Genomic DNA, 20,697 nt, shown 5'->3' with positions numbered 1-20,697 from the left:
TTGTAGCCGTCATAGTGGACAATTCGAGAACTCTTAATTGCAGTGGATGTGTAGAACCTGGGCCGGGCGACAGTGAATAAATGTTCTCGGCTTCCGTTGGAGCGAGAGACATTGACAAGACAACAGGATAATGATCCTTATCTCGTGATATGAGCTGAAAGTTGTCTTTACATTTCGTATTTCGTGGAGAGCAGGAATGAGAATTCGGTATCATGCCGAGCGCCTAATCCAGCAATTTTAGCGAACCCCTAATGCAGTGAGACGGCAACTTGCCGACAACCCCGCCATGAGAATTCGCAAGTCAAGAACCCTGGATCGGACGAAATTTGCGCTGTCTGCGCTGATTGCGCTGATTGTGCTTTAAGCTCACATCAAAGTAACAACCAAAAGTCCCGAGCCATCCCCGATGATCATAGTAAGTGTAGCCTCCAATTTGGGCGGACCTCCCTAATTTTAGTATTTCACGAATACAGTAGATTTCACACAGATAAGCCTCAAGGATCATAACTTTTCATTACATCTCTGGGGAGGGCGAGAATGCTGGGAACCTCAATCGCTGGGGACCTCAAACGAAATTTGGATGCATTTTGATCAGTGGTGACCAGAACAAATTATATAGTACCATTGACCTTTCCGTTCAACTTTCCATTCATCAGAGCTTTCTTTCCAGAAGCTGGCACCAGCAAAGTTAACAACGGGGCGTGCTGCTGCGTGCCCAAGGTATCTCTTTCCCCAAAGCTACCCTGAGCCCAAGGCCTTTTCAAAGTGCATTTCCATGCCAGTGCAGGCTCAAAGTACATATTAGTGAGAATGTCATGATCTTCAACTCGGTATAGGCGTTTGATAATAGAGTTCGTCAGTAAGTCCGCTTTCTTTACTCGTTCATAGGACTCTTGGTCGTCGAACATGATGTCCAAAGTAAGTTCGAAAGGGCCACTATTTTTTGAGCGAATGACTTTGGCAATATTCATCATTGCAACCGCGTCTTGCGTCGTTTCCTTTCGGGCTGCGAAATCGCTTAGCTTCTGATCTGTGAATCGCAGAGTGACTTACCGATTGGAAGTGGCTTTGTGCTTGTGAAGAACTCCAATTGCGACTGAGTTAAGTGCCCTTTCTCTTCCTGCACTGGGCTCGTCGTCCCTATTTGATGGAACCTGATCGGAAAGAGATCCAACTCCTCTCCAGCATTCAAGTCGATTAAATGGTACAAGCTGAATTTGAAGACCGCACCTGCTTCTTGTTCGTGCGGAGAAAGTGGAGAAGCGAAATTTCCGGTAGTGGCCAGTTGCCCTTCATATGGCATGTGAAGAAGAGATGTGCGAACATTGTTAGTAATGGTATGGGACAACTCTTGTGTCTCAGCCATTACTTCACCCATGATTCCAAGCTCATAAGCGACACTAATTTCCGTCTCAAGAGGACCCATCACTGCATTTCGACCATAAATGTGATAGTTTAGACGGCACTTCTCAGACTTATCAAGTGCAGGAAACAACCCATGGGTATACTGTCTGACTTTCTCGAGGAAGTCGTCGATTTGGGAGATCAGGATAGGGTCGCGAATTCCCCCAATGAATATGGTTCTGTAACCAAGCAGCTCGACGCCTTCCAGCTTTATCTGGTACACCGGTGTAGGAGAGAACACTGCTCCACTGACACGGACAGTTCGATCATCTTCAGACTGCGAATACGACGCCGTGTCTAAAACCAACACCCCTCCCGGTCCTGGCAGTCGATCTGGTCATGTCTTTTCGTACAGTGTATGAGATGCTACTGATAGCGGTGTGCACCTTTCCAACGGAGACAATGGTATCAGGTCAAAAGAATCCTTCCTCATAGTTGCAATCATAGATCTGCCCTTTGGAACAGCGCAGATACCACCACATTCCATGATCTTTCCCATATGCCATGCAACGCCAGGGTCAACTCCACGAGACATACAAAATGCTGCAAACGGCGCAGGATCGTAAGACCTGCCGCCAAGAATGATATCCGGATCATCTTTCAAGGCCTGCATGAACCTGTTTGCTTTTAGACATAGTTACGAGACTTAAGATCAAACAAGAACTCACGGCTCGGCTCCCATCTGAGCAACAACATCAACTGCTGCATCGACATCTTTGACTGTCAAAGGATCTAGTGGTCCACAGGGAGAGCATCGATTGCTTCGAATCCTTTCTTTAATCAAAGTACGATCCATTCCGGCCCGAATTGTTGCAATTTTGAAGGAGTATCCATTGCTCTCAGCGATCCCACGCACAATTTCGAGCATCTCTTCCACGTGCTTGTCGCTGCCATCTCCACCTACAGACCCAATCAAGACTTTGATCTTGCGATAAAAGCACGCTTCCAGTATTGGACTCAAATCTCGAATGTATGACTCCCTTCCACATGTCATTTTGTTCATGCCCAGCTTGTAGGGTCCTCCATCGGTCGAACCGCTATCAACGATAATGGCGGCTGGGTTGTATTTTTCGACGCCATACCAGAAATGATCTTCCCGATATCCATAGCCAAGCATGGCATTTGGAGTGAGAATTGTGAATGAAGAGTCCATCTCGGGCTGACGGAAAGCTCAAAGGTCTTAGCAACTGCACAAAAACAGTCGAACAGAGCTCCTGTTGTGGACTGCGAATATATTATTAGTCTCCGAGAATGTACTAAAATGACTCATCGGAATTCCTGTCACGAAACTGTTCCTTGCATAGGACATATTAACAGCGTTTGTGCATTTTGAAGATGGATTAGTGGAATATTTGATGGCAATGCCAAACCCATCACAATGGGTTCTTATCGAGGTGTTGTCGAGTGTCGGAAAGATGCCGGCGCTACAGTTAACCGAGCCTGGACTTCCTCCACTTTCAGATTTCACCATGGCAGTCACAAAATTGGACAGATTTTCAGGACCGAAGGGTCGGGGTTAAGGCGGAAGACTATCACAGCGAGTGAGGACGTGGGAGAAGAGGAAATGCGGTTGGAAAGGCAGGGTCAGTATTTTATAGCTTTTCTTGGGCCAAGACGTGCAGGGTCTTTTAGCAGGTGTTTTTCGGTTATGAACATTGTTTCCTGGTCTATTTATTCTCAATGTGATATTTATGAGGTATTTAAAGTTATGAAGTATTATGCTCTCTGGAATTCATCAAGCACGGTGTCTTTACCTCTAAAATATGGCCATAACGTTTGCAGGACTCGCTACTCCTCCTTTCAGATTTAACGGCATGCTCGTTAAAAAGAACGTCCATCGAGAGACCTCCTTGCACTTCACTGCCAAAGCCTCCAGATCCCAAACTTCACCAATAGGCATGCCCCATCCGCTCAAGAACACTTCATGACAGGCCACACCCCAAGGCTTTGTCGGTGGCCATACTTCATAAGCATTTGTGTCACCTGCAACGGCTGAGAACCCGTTATCCCAATGCCACTTTATCATCTCCCGTGATGCATCGACACCGACGAATTCGCGCTTCTCTCGACTACTTAGCTGGCGCTGCTCTTCAGGTGAAAGCTTCAAATATTCTTCTGTCCAACCAGATCGGATGAGAAGGATATCCCCGTGCTCGAATATGACCTTTTGCTCTTCTGCTACTGTGAGAAGCTCAGACAACGGAATAGGATGGCTTTCGAATGGAGAGTATTTGATGTTGTTCTGAATAGCGTATGTGCGCCAGTCAAGCAAGACGCCACGTCCCACTATACCGTGCTGTGCGGCATCTAAGCCATTTTTTTGTCAGTGTCTTTATCCATATATACAGGTTATAATTCATGTCCTTACTGTGAATTCCAATTCTATTATTCGCAGCCGGTCCACTGATATCGGCTTGAGAAGCGCCGTTGTAGTATCTTGGATTGACTTCATCCTGGTATGGATAATGTCGGAGACCGTCCCAGTGCGAGGAACTTTGAGTATTCAGTTCAATCTAGTTTCTCAGCGGAATGAAGCGTAAGATTTAGAGGTAGACTACTTACCTTGTCATCGTTCGCATAGCCTTTTGCTAGAATCTCATGTTCACATGGAGCTCTTCTCGGATTCATGGGTACAATTGGGCAGTCGAGAGGAAGACTGTAATTATCAATGTCAACAAAGTGTTTGTAGCAGAGGCAGTATCGTCAACCTACTTGAGAGGAACCACGACACCTGTCTGGATCTCCTTTGACGCATGACTTATGATCTCCGGAGTCAAGTAATTCGATGTACCAAGCTCGTCAGTAGGCCCCCAAAGACCCCATGCGGAGGCTTTTGGATCTGTTTTGGATCCGTATGGTAAGTCTTCGAAGGCTGGATGTCTTGATGTTCCATTCACAATTTTTCGCTCCGGCAGTCTCCCAATATCACTAGGACTTCTGGTCCTCTTTTTACCTACAATGTACTGTTCTTGCCTTCCTGAAGATTGATCAACAACCGAAACGGGAACCTCTTCACTCTTCGGGATACTGCCGGATAAACGGTTTTCTGTTTCAATATCTTTTGGTGGTGTCAATCTGGAGCTAAGTGGGAAGCAAGTAGCATTGGTTTCGATTGCTGACGGAGGCATGGTTGACTCAAAGCTAGTCCTTCCTAGATTTCGGACGGAGTGATAAGGATGAAAGCCGGAAAGCTGCTGGAAAGCTCAATGCTCAAAGAGAGAATGAAGATATCAGAGCTGTGAACAAATGCAAGTGAAGTAAGAACTCCCTAAAATGTATGCACATAAGCTTTCGCATATGAGTAGATTGCGGCTGACCGGAAGGTACACGATTCAGTGGGAGATTGAGGAACCATCCCGAAACTTGCATGAACAGTCTTCCTCCGTAAATAACTACGCACAAAGAGTAGCATTATTCAGACATGCAGTTCTTACAGAGAAGACCAGGTTCGGCAACTTGCCGATGGTGGGGGTACGTACGAAGGTATAGTTGGGCTTGTTATTACCTGGGTAGTGATCTTACTGTACCTAGGTAGCTTGGCGTGATGCGGGGTTACTGCACCCCAAATTACAGTAGTGGAACAAACCCACAGCCACCCGCAAACGTCGATACAATACGGGAAAGCGGAGTATGGGGACGGTCATTCACTGACCATACTTCTCTTTCTATTATTTCGTTCTCTAACATGCCGGGTTCGGGTTCGTCCGAAGGCGACCCTCGTCGCTATGGCTTTGCGTGTTCGACATGTCGCCGGAAAAAGGTTCGGTGTGATGGCACCCGTCCAGTCTGTCGGAAGTGCTCGAAATCCGGTGTAGAATGCTTCTACAAGCCCGAATCTGGAGATTTGTGGCTATTGCAGCAGCTTCGAAATTCTAATAAAAGAGTACGTGAGCTAGAAGAGCAAATGCGGAATTTGCTCTCGACCAAAGAAACCGAAGCAGCAAACATTTTACCGCAAAGCTCTGAGCATGGATCGACACGCAAGTCACCAACATGTCCGGCACTTGAGCTTATCGATGCTATCGGTGATGAAGAGAAGGTACGGGAAAGCGCACTCGACGAGCTCAGTGTTGATGAAAACGGGAAGGTACTTACCACGCCTCTGCTACTTACAGGTACGCCGAATTACACATGGCTGACCCATTTCTAGGTGCAATACTTCGGGGCTACATCTCGATTTTATGTTCCAACTGAACATACAACCCAGGCACGAGGACAGGCCGAGTTAGATCGAAGCTCAGATTTTGTTGATGCGACTAAGCACAGAACTTGGCTGCAATCGAGTTCTAAGCTCCAAAAATCGTGGGAGAGACTTGCTTTTGCTAATTTGCAGAACGAGAGGAGTGATATAAATCCTCAGTTGGCGGCAGATCTCCTTCAGATATACTGGGCTTGGCAACACCCTCTTCATAATTGCGTTTATCGTCCATGTCGGTCCTCCAGAGCTAGATTGTTCAAATAACATACTGAAGAGTCCTACAGGTTTCTCACGCGACATGGCTCTGGGTGGCCCTTACTTTTCCGAGTTTCTTCTGTACACACTTTATGCGCACGCAAGTCGTCATGCAAATACAGACGATCCCCGCTTTAAAGATATTGGACGTGGCGAGAGATTTCTTGCGAAAGCCAAACTTTTGCTGCAGTCGGAAATGGAGCAACCAAGACCAAAGATTCCAACAATCCAGGCCCTTCTAATTCTCGGTGGCCGGCAGTGTGCAGTCGGGAAAAGTTCTGAAGGGTGGCTCTATACAGGAATGGTTGGTGTCCTTTTCCCGATAGAGGCCTTGAGTGGGTTCTAAAAACAATCTTAGGCAATCCGAATGATGAAAGATATCGGCCTGCATCTTAACATGAAGAGGCTTGCGCATCTCGAGAAGCTCGCACCAGAAGATCTAGAAGTGAGAAAGCGCTTGTTCTTATCTGCCTATGCTTGGGATAAGTCAGTGAACATCCTCCACCATATCGTACTACTGACGTTCAATTTGTGTTCAGATCTATTAGTACCTGTCTGGGGAGGCCTCCTTCATTAATAGAAATGCCTTACGCTCCAGAAAGTCTTAGTAAGTCGATATCTTTTAAGCTCGGATCATTGCCTCATGTCTTCAATTGATCATTCGGACGACGACGAGATGTGGACTCCATGTTTCCTTGATGACGAAGTTTTGTACCCGCCAACAAAGAGCTTCAACACCCAAGTGTTTATCAGCTTCTGCCGTCTCTCTCAAGTAAGCTAGCAATTTGCGTCAATCGTCGACCATGCTTATCCAAAATTTCAGCTTATCAATGAGAGTTACGATATTATATACAAAGTGAAAACGAGAAAAGGCATCCTGTCAAAAAGCATCATCGAACTAGATGGCAGAATACGCGCATTCTACAGCTGCTTACCAGAAGGGCTACGGATTGAAAACATCTCCTCCATGCCATTCTGTCCTCCGCCGCATATCTTCTCGTTAAAGTAAGCAGCGAAAACCATCTCTTTCCGGCTGATCATGTCAATCTAACCAACTTTAATCACAGTATTCTATACCATGTGACGCTAATATTACTCTACCGCCCCTTTTTGTTTTCCTCCACATCTTCGCTCACCAAAGACGACGATTTCAACATACGAGCTCACAGAATTTGCGTGGAGAGAACGAAGATCAACCAGTTCCTGAAAGCCCATCACCGCACCTTCAACTTCAAGATCCAGACATATCTTGTGTCATACTGCGTCTACACCGCAGCTACAATTGATGCCTTCGAAATCAAGAGCCATGATGATACCGCTGCAACGGAAGCCGCTCAGAGACTTTCTACGACCCTGAAAATGTTAGAAACTGAGGCAAGGCAGACACCTGGCATCAAAAGAAGCATTGAGATCATCAAGACCCAGTTACAGACGCATACAGAGGTAGCACACGATCGTCATGCAACTGTTGAGGATTATAACGACGTCCAACGTCAAAATTTCTCAATAGAGACACAGCAAGTGACTCTTTTCACCCCAGTATACCAAGTGTGCTTACACCTACTAGTCAGCCATCACCACATGTTCCTATTTTGGGACGGGCACCGCTAGGAACACGGCCTCAGACCGAAGCTGCCCAGTTACCAGCGAAAAACCAGCCCCAGCCTTCCAATTTCGAACAATCTCAGATGCTCGATGTGTCCACCTACTTTGACAATCATTTGTCGGACCAACAACAGGAGTCACAGCAATTTGCTACTAGTGGCACCGCCGGAACCCCGTTCAGACCTCAAGTAGATACAGAAATCAGTACTATTGGCCAGAGCCAGGTATCTGGAATGCAAGCGGCGGTTTTGTTCCCAGCGCCTTGAATTGGAATATGCAGGACATGGACGAAGATACTGATTTTGACGCAACTTCTTTTTGGTCATCTATGAATTGATTACTGCAAAATGAGAGATCAGAATATCTCGCTATTCCTTCATCTAATCTGTCGTGTTTTCAAATTGCTTCGCGAATGCCTCACTTCCTGGTTCACACCCAAGGTATTCCTTCAGATAATTTATGGCGCATTCACTTCCGCCTCTCCCTAGGATGATGCGTCGATATCTTCTCCCTTCAATCCTGTCCATGGGAGACTCGCGGAAGCGTAAGTCGAATAACGCGGCAGAATATACTGAGGCTCTGCATCATATCAGCAATCTACCTTTCGAAAGCAAGAACAGAGGCGAACTCACAAAGCATAGACATAATACCCTGCAGCATATGAAGAGCTAAACATGTGCTGAAATCTTGCCTGTCCACATCCCCAGCCATATCCTTCGCCATACACTTCTGGCCCCGACAGGCCTTTGACCTCCTTTCTGACACGATTGTATATCTCACCCAGATCCATCTTTTCTACTTCTTCTGGACTTGCAGCACCATGAATGATAAAATCATACTTGGCTAGGGAGAGCGCAGTCAAGGTCAAAAACGCCAAATTCGAGCTCCTGAATGCGGTGAGACTCGTCAATAAGTCAAGCTCTCCTTTCTCTGCAGGTTGCGGGAGCCCCGGATGCTCAGATTCCCATGCTGAAAGGTAGGAGGGTGAAAGGTATGTGTAATGTCTGGACAAGCGCTGGAGGATGGATGGGTCCCAACACCAATTTTCGAGCATCTTGCTAGGAATTTCTACAAAGTCGTGATTGGTGCTTGTACCATAAGTCGAAGCAAACTTTGTCCGGCCAACAAGATAGTGGATTCCATGGCCGAGTTCATGGAAAAGGGTGAGAACATTGCGATGGCGGAGAAGAGTGGGCTTGCTAGGTGTGGGTTGTGGAAGTGCCGCGAGTAGCGCGGTGCTTGGATAATGTCTTGCACCGTTGGAGAGATCGAAACCCTGTAGGAATGTCATTACGAGCTCCTACCTGAGAATGGGAAACTAACAGCTTGAAATGTAGAATTGCAAGGATGGTCTCTCTTGCCAGGTCGTTGAAGCAAGTCGAGGTAAAGATAGCCTAAGAAATTACCGCCCATTGCTTCTTCATCCCATACAGAGTAGACCTTGACATCCTTGTGCCAAGTGATCGCATCCTCAGCTTGTTTTTGCTTACTCACAAGCGTTTCCCTTGAATCTTGTAAAAGCTCAATAATTTGCATGCCAAAAAGCTCTTCGTAGATGTCGAGTAAGCCGCGCATGGTAGAATCGAGAGAGAAAAGCTCGGAAAATCGGGTCTCATCCAGGTCTTGTTGAGACTCTTGCAGCAGACGAGTGTAAAAGGCTGTGTCCCAAAGGTACATGCGATCATCGATGTCACTTTCAGCAGCTCCTCGTCCTATCAAATCTCGCTTCTTGCACTCACACATTTTCCTCATCTCAATCTCTGCTTGAGGAGCAATTGACGCCTCCAGCTCTGCTAAAAATGATTGCACGGAATCAAAGCTCATCATCTTGTCCTGAGTTTTGTAATCGGCATACGATTTATAGCCCATCAATTTTGCGAGCTCGGCTCTCAAAGAAACAAGTTCCTTGAAAGGCACAACATTTGCAGGACACTTGTTCTCATTCCCAATGAAAGCACGCTTACTTGTCATTGAATTCGTGCAATACTTCAAACACATGGTAAGATCATTGCGCTTGAATGTGAGCCAAAATTTCTCGTCAGTCTCGGAGCCGTCCGATCTCAATTTACCAAACACATCGTGAGGGAGGCCTGCCAGCTCTTCTGCAGAAAACCATATGCCACCGGCCTCATGATAAAGTGTTTGTTTGCACTGGACTGATAGCTCATCAATTCGAATTTTGATGGCTTTAGACTGATCACGAGTAGGGCCATTGGGTAATGCAAGACCATCTCTGATCATTCGCGATAATGTTTTATTGAGATAGTATTGTAGTTCTAGATCGAGAATCTCATTCTTGTCCTTGACAACTTGGACGAGTCGATACAAGTCGTCTCGAGTATCGACTTCTTGGCTGTAGGCGGTCCAAAGCTTCTGAGCCTCAACCGAAGCATCACAAAGAGATCTGGTAGGAGCGACATTTTGAAAGAAATCAGTGAGGCCCTGAGTATTGATTCGTTCGTTCTCCTCCTGGGCCAGAGGGAGCATGACATTTGCAAAAGATGCTTCGGTTGGTGAGGTCTTTGCGATCTGGTCTAGCATGCTCCGTGATCGCCTGATTCCATCGTTGGTGATATTTAACAAGTCCTCCAGTGTTTGCGTGAAAGCAATTGGAAGCTGTGGGGGTTCACAAACAAAGGCCATCGTCGTATGCTTATCGTCGTGGCCAATGGATAATGTGATGAAGTGTGAAGGGAGTCTCTTGTACCGATTTTTGGAGAACAGCAGAGCGACTCAAGTGATCTTACATGTCGCCTGCTGCGTTGTTGGATATCAAGGGGTGCACGATACAACGCGGTAGGTGTTTGAGCAGTGCAGGAAATGCAGTTGAGGTATCATGATAGTGTGTCGTTAGTCACAGTTGCGGCGTAGCAAGAGTGTGTAGGTATGATTAGGAGGTGTGCAAATATTAAGGTTAAACGCCCCATCAAATTACAAAGTGGCAGCGCTCGGGATTGATCGTGAGATGAAGAGAGACTCAGCATGCGGCTCCAGATGTATGTTGGGACGGAGGACTAGACGATTTGCTTCGAGTTTAGATCACCGTACAACATACGTACAATACGGTCGGTATCTGCCGAAGCGCACGGTAGTCTGTTTCAGGCATAGTCACGGCTTCTATCCGCATGAAGTTAAAGCCCGGTTGCTCGACCGTTATGAGGCTCAGCGTCTAGAATTTGATTGGACGGTCTATACGGATCTGCTCGTGAGATTTTGATTGAAACCTCCCCCGCGCCGTCTCTCATGTCTCCATCACAAAACTTATCCATAGAACAAAGCTCAACATCTAAAAATCCAAGCCATTGCAATAGCATAATGACGGATTCAACCGCTTCGGGAAGCATGGGACGGGAGAGAAAGCGGACATTCGCCCATAAAACTCGTAATGGCTGCTTTGCCTGCAAGTGAGAAGTCCCAGTCCAGCTACCTAGACCGCTTGAGGAACCTATAGCTGCTATACGGTGCGACAAGGTTAATTGGTGCTTCAGGAAACGTCATCTGAAATGCGACGAGGGAAAGCCATCTTGCCTCAAATGTAAGTCAACTCTGGCCTCATGAATTCGACAATCCTCAGGACCCTCCACCGAAACTTTGATACAATCCTAGTCCACCTTCCAGGCCTGAGAATGTGCTTTTCTTTTTGGTGTATTGTTCCCCGTAGAATGATGTTAAGAGTTGGATCGACTGGGAGGAGAAAACTGACAATGTTGCTTCAGGTATCAAGGGCAAATTCGAGTGCACCTATCAGACTAGCTCTCCACTTTCCAAGGGTAAAAAGTCTCGCGAGCAGACGGCCAAGTTGCTGGCCCTAGCACCTCGACCAATCCGCTCCCGTGAAGCCCCGGATTCCACCCCTTCCATCATCCAACAACCTGCATCTTTCAACCTAAAGACAGCGCGCGAAGCTCACTACTTCCGATTTTTCTGCACCAATGTTGCTGTCCAGCTCTCTGGTCTTTTCGACTTGTCTTTGTGGAATCGTCTCATCCTCCAGACAAGTGAGGAAGAAGAATCCGTTCGACGCGGCATCATTGCTTTGGGCGCTTTACAACAGTCCATCAACCAGAAAGGAGAGCAAAACAACCGATATCTCGCATCTATTGCACCGAATGACGAGCATCATCGATATTCCGTGGAACAATACCAAAGAGCGATCAAACTCATGAGACACTCAATATCGCTTCGAACACATAGTCTCAGGACGACTTTACTCAACTGCTTGCTAGCAATTTGCTTCGAAACAATGCACGGCAATGATCAATCAGCCATTGCTCAGATGGAAGTTGGAGTCCGCCTCTTGGATGATTACATCTCTAGCAAAAGAATATCCTCCCCTCGTCAGGGGAGAAATATTCCCGCGGCCAGTCCCGACTTTCATGAACACCCTATCTCGCCATCTTATGCACTAGAGTCTCCTGCTCCACATGAGATCGAAGACGAATTAGTTCACGCTTTCACACGTCTAGACACACAAGCCAACTCATTCCTCGATGCAAGACCTCTCGAACACCACATGGTCATGAGGTTTCACGGTTCGGACTGCTTGGCACGCATGCCAACGACCTACTGCAGTATAGATGAAGCTAGGAAATACCACGAGCTCCTGGGCCGCCGAGTCTCTCATTGGACAAGTACCCTTGGTGGAAGGAATTTCTTCTTCAACGAGTATCATGTTGTCCTGGACGATCAAAAAGAGGGAAGCATTCCGAAGACACATAGTATACCGGAGGAAGTTTATATGGAGAGACAAGAGCATCTTGACGACCTCGATCGATGGTGGCAAGCTTTCACCCCGCTTTGGATCAGGTACCAATACCAGATGGACAGCAGAGAATACCTTTGCGCAGTAAATCTCCGGCTACGCTTTGTTGTTACCCGACTTATGCTGTCAATGGCTCTCGTTGCAAATCAACTCCTCTTTGATGAGCATATTGACGAATTCCACGAAGTGGTCTATCTTGCAAAGATTTTGCACTCCAGTTCATTAGCAGAAGGACCATTGTCCTTCGATCTGGGTTATATACCCGCTCTCTTCACTGTTACCTCGAAGTGTCGCGATCGGCGTGTGAGACGTGAGGCTGCGCATTTGTTGCTTTCTAAGGCGTGGAGAGAGGGATTGTGGGAGTCTAATGTTACGGGCAGGGTCTCGGCTGCTGTTATTGATATCGAGGAGGAAGGCTTGCAAGGGGATTTTGTGCCGGAGGAGGCGAGGATAAAGAGTATGAGATTAAGATTTGACTTACCGAGTAAGGAGTTGAGGTTGTCGTGTACTATGGCAAGCGGCGATATCAAAGACCGAACGATAATGTGGTGAATACGGTCACTAGTGGGTTCATCTGATCTTAAGCCTAAAGCTAGTAGTATTTGAGGAGGTCTAGTGTTCCTCGGACCTCGTGTATAGCCATATAAAAACCGACGATTATCTACAACTATATGCTTTCCACAACACACGACCACAACTTTTCAAACCCCAATCCGAATACCTTCAACAACACTAACACACTCCGTCCTCAACCTGAATCTCAATAACAACAACAACAACAAAATAACTTCGCCTTACTCGCCATCTTGCGCTTTTCGCAAAACACAAACCCAACTCCTCTAGCAATTCATCGACACGCGCAATACTTAAGCGTAATTCTCATAACAAGTACCCTTATTCCTTGTCAATAAAGAAAGCCATCCTACAGACATCATGGCTCAATGTCCCAATTGCAACGGCCCAGACTACCTCTGTACCTGCAAGAGAGACGGGCTTGTCTCGAGCTCTAGCGGTGGTAGTTCCAACAATGCTGGCTACAACAACTCTAGCTATGATCGCAACTCTTCCTATGGCAACGGCTACGGTGGTAATTCGGGCAATGGTCGCAGCACTCCTACTGGAAACAGTTATAGCAATTCGTCTTCCCGAGCCACCAACTATTCCGATACCTTCGATCGCGACCGCAGCCAAACCTCCTCATCCGCTTCCTCTTACAATGTTGATCGCTGCGGCCGATGCCAACGTGCTCGCCATCAATGCACCTGCCTTCGCAATCAACCCTACGTCCCGAATCGCACCAGCACTTCACGCCCCAATCGCAGCTCTCCCGCCTATACTTCATCCAACTCTGGCTCGAGCTCTGGTATGTGCTATCGGTGCCGACGCTCCAAGAGCAGTTGTACTTGTATCTCAGGTACATTGTATAACCCTGGTGGCTACAGCAATGAGCGTACTGCGTACCGAAATGAGCCGGCATTCGATGATCCGCCAAGCTATTCTGATCGCGATTGGTATGATCGTCCTTCCGGCTATCGACGTTAATTGAGAGATGCTCATAGCTCTTCCTTGGGAGGAAGGGATTGGAATGGAAGGACACATCTGGGCAGGAAAAAACTATTACCTTTAGCATCGCATTTCGTTTTGGAGTGGGGAAGCTTTTGGCTTCAGCTGTGCCACATTTTTGATTTTTTCCCCTTCATGAGCGTGGTATCTGAGAATGAACTCTGGGCAAGTGAACTTTCTGGTTCGCGGCAATCATTCGCGCTTGGAGAGTTTTGGAGCCATCACTGGTGGTTGGATTTTGCACTTTCGACTCTTAGGTAGATACCCAGTGCGTACAATAGCGTTGAACTTTGCGGAAAATAGAAAATGAATAACATTTTCGCCAATTGATTCTTCGACGTGCTGAACTGTGATATTTTGTGTGATTGTTGATAATCACAGATTGAACTGAATAGTGATCCGAGAAACCTGCCCAGCATTAATACTATAGGCTCGTAATAAACACGTGATGCATCCCGACAATGCGGCAAAAACGCTTCCTATCTGAGCACTTCTTCCAACTTGGATCTCCGACCTTTCAGTAAGTGTGTCTCGAATTGACTTAGAACATTTCAAGTCAGAAATTCTCGGACGAACATGGACATCTGATCAATATAAGCTCGCTTGGCCCAGTGTTCTCTTCAGGGGCGTCGAAAGCTTAGCGAGACTAGGTCACAGCTAAGCTTTTACCCCACGTTATCCCCTTCCCCGCATCGGGTATATAATAGATCGTCAAGCAACCCGTCATCGATTTGAGAAGTTCCAGCATTTCTCAACGGGGTAATTCGCTGTTTTGTGTACCGAACATAATCCGTTGGATAGGAATTTTCCCGTTCGGAATGGTTCGCTTGCAGTTGGAGATTTTCTAATCCTCGTTTGTATGCTTCCGCCCATGACATAACCTCTGGAGCCTCTGGAACCTCTGAAACCTCTGGCAAAAATGGGGGCAGTACAATGAAATGCTTCATCCTCGTTCAGTCTCACTGGAGGACCAAGATAAGCTAATCGTTCCCCGCATACCCCAAACATTTCCGTCAAGTAGATAAATGCCAGTAGGACACACTCAGTAAGTTTGCAACAATAAACTACAGGATTTTGATTTATATCAATATGAAGCCTGGATTATACCAGTGGTTAATCGGTTGCTTTGCGGCGTTGGGCTCATTTCTTTTCGGCTTCGATCTTGGAGTTATTGCTGAGGTTGTAGCTTCTGACTCATTCAAGACTTTGTTTTTACAAGAAGATGCCGATTCTAGGTCTGGGACTGTGGTGGCCCTGTTCACAGGTGGTTGTTTCGTAGGAGGTTAGTTATTATCTCTACCTATTGCACCGCTGCCCCCATTCTCGATTTGAAAACCCAGGTCACTGACGCAATCGTTCAGCTCTGGGAGCGGGCTTTTCTGATAGACTCGGTCGAAGAGGCACAATACTTATGGCGTGTTGTATCTTCGTCGTTGGCGGTGTTATTCAGACTGCTGGGGTGGCTATTGCTATGTTATATGTTGGCAGACTCATTGCCGGTATTGGAGTCGGCTTTTTGACTGTAAGTGGTGCGCTCCTTCCATCAGTTTTGAATTAACTTCAAAGTAGATGATCATCCCTATCTACCAAGCAGAGATCTCCCATCGCAAACTCAGAGGCAGAGTCACCAGTCTACAGCAACTCTTCAATGCTCTTGGTCAAATATTCGCGACATGGACTGGATATGGATGCTATATGACTTGGACAGGCACTGGAGATAGCCGTGAATGGAGGATACCTCTCGCAATTCAGATCATCCCAGCACTCTTTCTCGGTGGATTAGTGTATTTGTTCCCCGAATCTCCAAGGTGTAAGTACTGGGCGAAAGCTCATTAACTCTGATTATTCCCTTTTCAAGAGTCTCTGCATAATCGACATCTCACTTTTACTGGAGCACTACTTATGAGCAGTGGCTGACTTCCTCGCTACCTAGGGCTATGTGATCACGACTTCGCCGATCAAGGACTGAAAAATCTCGCTCAATTACACGCTCATGGCGACACAGCGGATCCTTACGTCGTCGCAGAATTCAAGCTCATCCAGTCACAAATTGCGGTTGAGCACGCTCAGGAGTCCAAGACGTATCTGGATCTTTTCAGAGGCTGGCCGAATCTTCGTCGCACAATTCTTGTAATGATGATTCAAGCCGAATGTCGTAAGTCGCCCGCATTCAAGATTTAGAAAGCTCGGCATCTAGGCAAGTCTAACGAATTCAACAGAAATGACAGGTGTGTCCGCAATCCAATATTTCTCTCCTCAAATCTTCGCCCAAATCGGAATCCCGACTGGAACGACCCTGCTCCTGCAAGCCGTCAATGCCATAATCGCATTCCTAGGGACTGCTGTATGCATCTCCATTATCGACAAAGTCGGCCGCAGACCCATGGAGATCTGGGGTGCTGGAATAATGTGCATAACCTTCATTATCAACGCTTCCTTGATCAAGATCTACCCCGCCACCTCGACCAACACTGGAGCACATTGGTCGTTCATCACGATGACATGGATTTTCAACTTCGTGTTCTTTATCACGAGTGGTCCCCTCTCTTGGGCAATTCCGGCCGAGCTTTTCGGCACAGCCCTCCGCACGAAAGGTGTCTCGTTGGGGGCGATGACAAGTTTCGCATTCAACACAATGATTGGACAGGTTACTCCAATTGCTATTTCCGCCATCGGGTGGCAGTTCTATGTCATATTTATTGTTTGTAATGCTGTGAACGGGGTGATTTTCTGGGCCTTCTTGCCGGAGACCAAAGGGTTGAATTTGGAGGATATGGATGAATTGTTTCGCGATTCTCCAACTTTTGTCCCGGGTTCGAAGTGGCAACCTAACTCACATATCGATGCTGATGCTGAGACCGTTGCGGAGCAGGAGATGAGACTTGGGTTTGGCAATGGGAAATTTGGGCGGGACGAAAGTATGGAGGCAAGTGAGCATGTTGAAAATGCTAAGGGTGAGGTCTTCGATTAAGTTTCTTTATGCGAAAAACCTCCAACATTATGTAGAAGTAGGACTTGGATTGTGTTGTAGACGCAGAAAGCCATGCTCTTCTCCTTATCATTCTATTAGCAAAGATTCTAGTACTCGAGCGCTTTTGTCGCGAAATCAATAGTTACCTCAATCAGATTGTCAAAGACGACAACATTAGATAGTAGAAAGTTAGAATTCCTGCCCTCTATTGCAGAATCTTCGAAGAGTCGGGTACCTGCTTTGGGATTCGGACATGTGGTATCGCGCCTTCGATTGGCATCTGTACATCCACGACGATAACATTCTGATTCAGCACAACCTGTTCTATAAAGTTGACTCTCATTCCATGATCCTTACTTGAGCACCAGCATCCCAAGCAGAAATGACTGGGATCCGAGAAATGCTCCTTATCCCACTCGTTTACTGCATGCCTGTCTTGAAGGAACACTGTCGCTGTGTGCCAATGCCTGAATGTACCGTCTCGTTTTGTGTGTACGATCAGCATAACAAGCCAAGTGTGACCGTTCTTCTTATCATACAGGCCGAAAGCCAATCGACATCGATTCAGCTCTCTATTCCATGCTGTACGAACCATGTTTGTGTTGACTTCCCATTCGGAAAGTATTGATCCGGCTTTGCAAAAGATGTAATCTTGATTTTGGTCGTAGCCGTAGACTGTTCTCAAGATGAACGTCTTGTAAAAATCCCATGGCGCGTTCAGAGACTGATTCCCTCGAATATAAATTGTATGGGAGCGAACTGCGGCGACTTGGTCTGGAGAGCAGTGCTCTAGCTTTCCTAGAGGGTTCCTTTCGAAGACCGATGGATTTGATGTTTGAAGTAATGGTATTCCGACGATAGATGAAAAATCTCCCTTGAGACGACAGTCTAGTAATCCAATGACTTCACTGCCACGAGCCAATAGTGGAAGTCGAATGCTGAGCCCTTTGTTAGTCATGGAAAAAAGATGAATATCAGACATGCTGGGAATGGGGACAATGTCCCCAGCGAATTGAAACGCTGCAGGTGATCGTGCTAGTACTCCGAAATTGGGAGAATCCTTTGCTGAGTCCCAGGCGAAGAGAGATTGGTCATCTGAGACCCTCAAGATTTCCTCTTGTAACCGGATGAAGGCCTTTCCACCCTCTCCGTATAAGAGTGGCATATGGACGCCGAACAAGCCAAGTAAGCAATAAGCAATATCTTCAACTCGAGTAGTTTGCCTTCTTGCAGCCCACGACATCCGTTGTGCAACACCCACGCTTTGGAGATGTGATCTATACTGCAGGATAAGCTCTGGGATCTTAGTGATCCTAGAGAGAATCTTGAAAAGCTTGCTCTTGGTGCCGATCATGTTCCAGTTCTTGTCGTAGAACTCGATTTCTTGCGGAGCCACGAGTTCCTGTAGTGTCCAGCCTCTCGAAAACCATCTACTGACTTGGAATTGATTGCACGTTTCGTCGGCACTGGGCCGTTCGAGAACGTCAACATCCTGCATATACACATAACATACAATGGCATCAGCATACCAGCTGAACATGGAATTGATAGCTTCGGAGAGTTCAGCACTACTAGTTTTGTCGATACAACACCTAAGATGTGTCAGGAGGTCTGGATTGGTGGAAAATTCAAGGAAACTCAGCCTCACGTGTCCACCCAAACATATTTATGACCATCAAGCTTGGCTTGACAACAGGCGTGATCGATCTTCGTGAAACCAGGTTTCAAACGCCAATTAGGCCCACCACCGATATCCTGGAAAGTAACTTCACCTTGTCCCCAGCAGTGAGAAAGTATAGCATATGGAGGAATCGTGACGCCAAAAAACTCTTCCAGCACCATTTTATCTACGTTGATGAGGCGCATAGTGAGAGTAGAGGATTTCAATCAGATGAACTTAAAACAATATCTAGGAGAGCAGACCTGAGAAAAAGATGGTTGGGAATAGATTAGATATTGAGGAGCCTCAGGAGGGTGTCAGCCCCACGCTGGAGCCTGATTCTCGGACAGGGCCGCAGCGTCCTAGCAGCAGATCCTCCGGACCTCCGTATAATTGAATTGGAGTCTTCACTTGAGCAAACTCAACCATCAACCCGAGAATGCGTGGTTGAAGGTCACAATGCACCTGTAACCATAGTTTCTGAACTGGAAAAAGGCTTAGCATGGCTTAATAATAGATCCCAAGCCGCAAAATCAATTCTTTGAACAAGATCCGTTTCAGAACTGTGTAACATTAAATTAAATTATCTTATCTGATCCCTGGCTTTCCTATGTTCTAGCAATCTATTGTCAGCGCTCTTAGTTCATTCCTTCGAGTCGACTCTCTACCTGTGTATGTATGTAGGACTGTCTGTGAATTTCTTCCTCACCCGGCCTGTGGAAATTGGTGTACCTGCGCTATGCTTCAATTGTGTTGAGGTTAGCGTACTTGGTCCGTGCCCTAATGTGTAAATAGCTGCTTGCAGAGTTTTCACTCTCTTATTATTGTCATCAGCTTAGCCTGAAAATCATCAAGAACTCTACTGCCTATCACCTGCATCTTCATGCTCTGCCTGCTCTGACTCTAACAAATTGAAAGTTCAATCAGAGCCAGTACCTCCGAATCGTTCATCCGAGATCCATCCCGGACGGTGCTCAACTGTGTGATCAAACTACTCTCGTCTGACTCTACTGCTGTGATGCCATTCAGCTCTGGATCGCTGCTATTCTTCCACTCGTACCCTCCTCCTTGGAAACTGCCGAGAACGTGAGGCAGTGTTGTTCTTGGACCATAGGGCAGCTTGGTTAAGGCCCGTTGGAGGTAGCTATTGATTGCAAACTGCCCTTCTATTCTCGTCCTCAAAGTGAAGTCTGACCAAATAGCATCATAACTAAAAAGTACCGCTGTGGCGTCGGGTCATTTGTCGCGAATGCAGCATTGAGCCGATGCGTCGTCTTGTTAATTAGAGGGTCTACTTGCTCTTGTACCGTATCAAGGCCCAAATCGTATGGATATGGGCCGGAGTCGGCCATATCATCTGGGTTTCGTCGACCATCCCAGTAATCCGAATTGGCCAGCAGACGCTGGCTTAGACTTTCCAAGAACCGGCCACAACGGATTGGAAGCAAAGTTATCAGTTAACAGCGGGTGGAAGCACGCATCCACATATTGACAGTACGATAAGACTCCAGGGAACCGACGCAGCTCATCATTCATGAGATCAAACAAGACATGAAGAGCATCTGCATGGCATCTTTCAAGGCCGTCCGCACAGGGGCCTTCACCCAGCTGCTGCTTCTCCTCGTCTGCTGATCTCGATGGCGTAAATCGTCGGAATCTTGTAGCAACGGATTTGTGGTGCATGGCTGTCGAACTTTTACTTTAACCATGGTGTTTTATTGCTTACGAGTGTTGATTATTGCCTAGGTGCCTACGACATAGGTATATCTGTTCTGTTCTGCTTCCCAAGGCTGGGTATACAGCTCGGGGTCAAAGTGTTGTGTTGTTCCCGTCTGTACGCTCATACCGTGGGTGGCATGCTTGTTTGTCTCTCGGGTATTTGCTAGATCTCATCGTCCTACAGACTCGACTATGCCTCGTTAGACTTGCAAATATACGCCACAACAAGCGAAACAAGATGCTTACGAACATGGGGACAAAAGTCCGTGCGTTCAGGCTGTAGAACCTCGAAATTAAAACTCTTCACATTAGGACTAAACTATCAACAACTCCACCATTATGGATCCTTTTACCACTCCACCTATGTCTCCACGTCTCCCAGGTGCAGAGATCAGAACCAAGCACAAAGAGGGCATACGCCGGCTCTTCAAATTCGCTAAAATAGGCCTGCAACAGCTCCAGGGCTACTACCACCTAGGAGACAGCACAGTTAGGAAGATCCTACTATACGATGTGCCTGAAAGAGCGCGCCCTACACGCACAGGGAGACCCAGAGAATC

At 46.9% G+C, this 20,697-nt stretch overlaps 8 protein-coding genes across 8 annotated transcripts; 4 read left to right on the top strand and 4 right to left on the bottom strand.

Moving 5' to 3' along the window:
• Positions 1-611: 611 nt before the first annotated feature.
• LY89DRAFT_704835 (uncharacterized protein) lies at positions 612-2,557 on the bottom strand (the record flags this gene model as incomplete). Its single annotated transcript, XM_018217410.1, has 4 exons — positions 612-1,006; positions 1,054-1,652; positions 1,758-2,021; positions 2,073-2,557. 4 exons carry the CDS (start codon positions 2,555-2,557, stop codon positions 612-614), a joined length of 1,743 nt encoding a protein of 580 aa, XP_018076543.1.
• Positions 2,558-3,160: 603 nt separating this feature from the next.
• LY89DRAFT_768518 (uncharacterized protein) lies at positions 3,161-4,532 on the bottom strand (the record flags this gene model as incomplete). Its single annotated transcript, XM_018221789.1, has 5 exons — positions 3,161-3,711; positions 3,773-3,917; positions 3,967-4,060; positions 4,117-4,332; positions 4,369-4,532. The coding sequence occupies 5 exons, from the start codon at positions 4,530-4,532 to the stop codon at positions 3,161-3,163; spliced, it is 1,170 nt and encodes a 389-aa protein (XP_018076542.1).
• A 416-nt stretch (positions 4,533-4,948) lies between these two features.
• On the top strand, positions 4,949-7,468 carry LY89DRAFT_638427 (uncharacterized protein; the record flags this gene model as incomplete). Its single annotated transcript, XM_018211574.1, is given in 8 exon segments — positions 4,949-5,491; positions 5,555-5,834; positions 5,887-6,161; positions 6,216-6,343; positions 6,397-6,468; positions 6,485-6,629; positions 6,681-6,862; positions 6,925-7,468. 8 exon segments carry the CDS (start codon positions 4,949-4,951, stop codon positions 7,466-7,468), a joined length of 2,169 nt encoding a protein of 722 aa, XP_018076574.1.
• A 298-nt stretch (positions 7,469-7,766) lies between these two features.
• LY89DRAFT_704834 (metallopeptidase) lies at positions 7,767-10,463 on the bottom strand. The gene is made up of 3 exons (XM_018217409.1): positions 8,786-10,463; positions 8,095-8,738; positions 7,767-8,041 (listed from the first exon to the last, which is right to left on the bottom strand). Exons 1-3 carry the CDS (start codon positions 10,103-10,105, stop codon positions 7,843-7,845), a joined length of 2,163 nt encoding a protein of 720 aa, XP_018076541.1. The 5' UTR covers positions 10,106-10,463; the 3' UTR covers positions 7,767-7,842.
• Positions 10,464-10,930: 467 nt separating this feature from the next.
• LY89DRAFT_577048 (uncharacterized protein) lies at positions 10,931-12,776 on the top strand (the record flags this gene model as incomplete). Its single annotated transcript, XM_018208868.1, has 2 exons — positions 10,931-10,997; positions 11,179-12,776. Coding segments are annotated over 2 exons (1,665 nt in total), but the record flags the coding sequence as incomplete, so codon positions are not given.
• A 57-nt stretch (positions 12,777-12,833) lies between these two features.
• Positions 12,834-13,887, top strand: LY89DRAFT_395578 (uncharacterized protein). The gene has a single exon (XM_018207229.1). It carries the CDS (start codon positions 13,158-13,160, stop codon positions 13,764-13,766), a length of 609 nt encoding a protein of 202 aa, XP_018076539.1. The 5' UTR covers positions 12,834-13,157; the 3' UTR covers positions 13,767-13,887.
• A 989-nt stretch (positions 13,888-14,876) lies between these two features.
• Positions 14,877-16,758, top strand: LY89DRAFT_665309 (general substrate transporter; the record flags this gene model as incomplete). The annotated part of the gene is made up of 5 exons (XM_018212834.1): positions 14,877-15,069; positions 15,149-15,309; positions 15,357-15,597; positions 15,721-15,942; positions 16,007-16,758. 5 exons carry the CDS (start codon positions 14,877-14,879, stop codon positions 16,756-16,758), a joined length of 1,569 nt encoding a protein of 522 aa, XP_018076538.1.
• An 835-nt stretch (positions 16,759-17,593) lies between these two features.
• Positions 17,594-18,624, bottom strand: LY89DRAFT_564643 (HET-domain-containing protein; the record flags this gene model as incomplete). The annotated part of the gene is made up of 2 exons (XM_018208519.1): positions 17,594-18,350; positions 18,407-18,624. Coding segments are annotated over 2 exons (975 nt in total), but the record flags the coding sequence as incomplete, so codon positions are not given.
• Positions 18,625-20,697: the final 2,073 nt, after the last annotated feature.

Source organism: Mollisia scopiformis, assembly GCF_001500285.1.
Source record: "Mollisia scopiformis unplaced genomic scaffold LY89scaffold_4, whole genome shotgun sequence".
NCBI lineage: Eukaryota > Fungi > Ascomycota > Leotiomycetes > Helotiales > Mollisiaceae > Mollisia > Mollisia scopiformis.
Note: the sequence above shows the minus strand (reverse complement) of the source record. Positions and strands in the feature narration are given on the sequence as shown.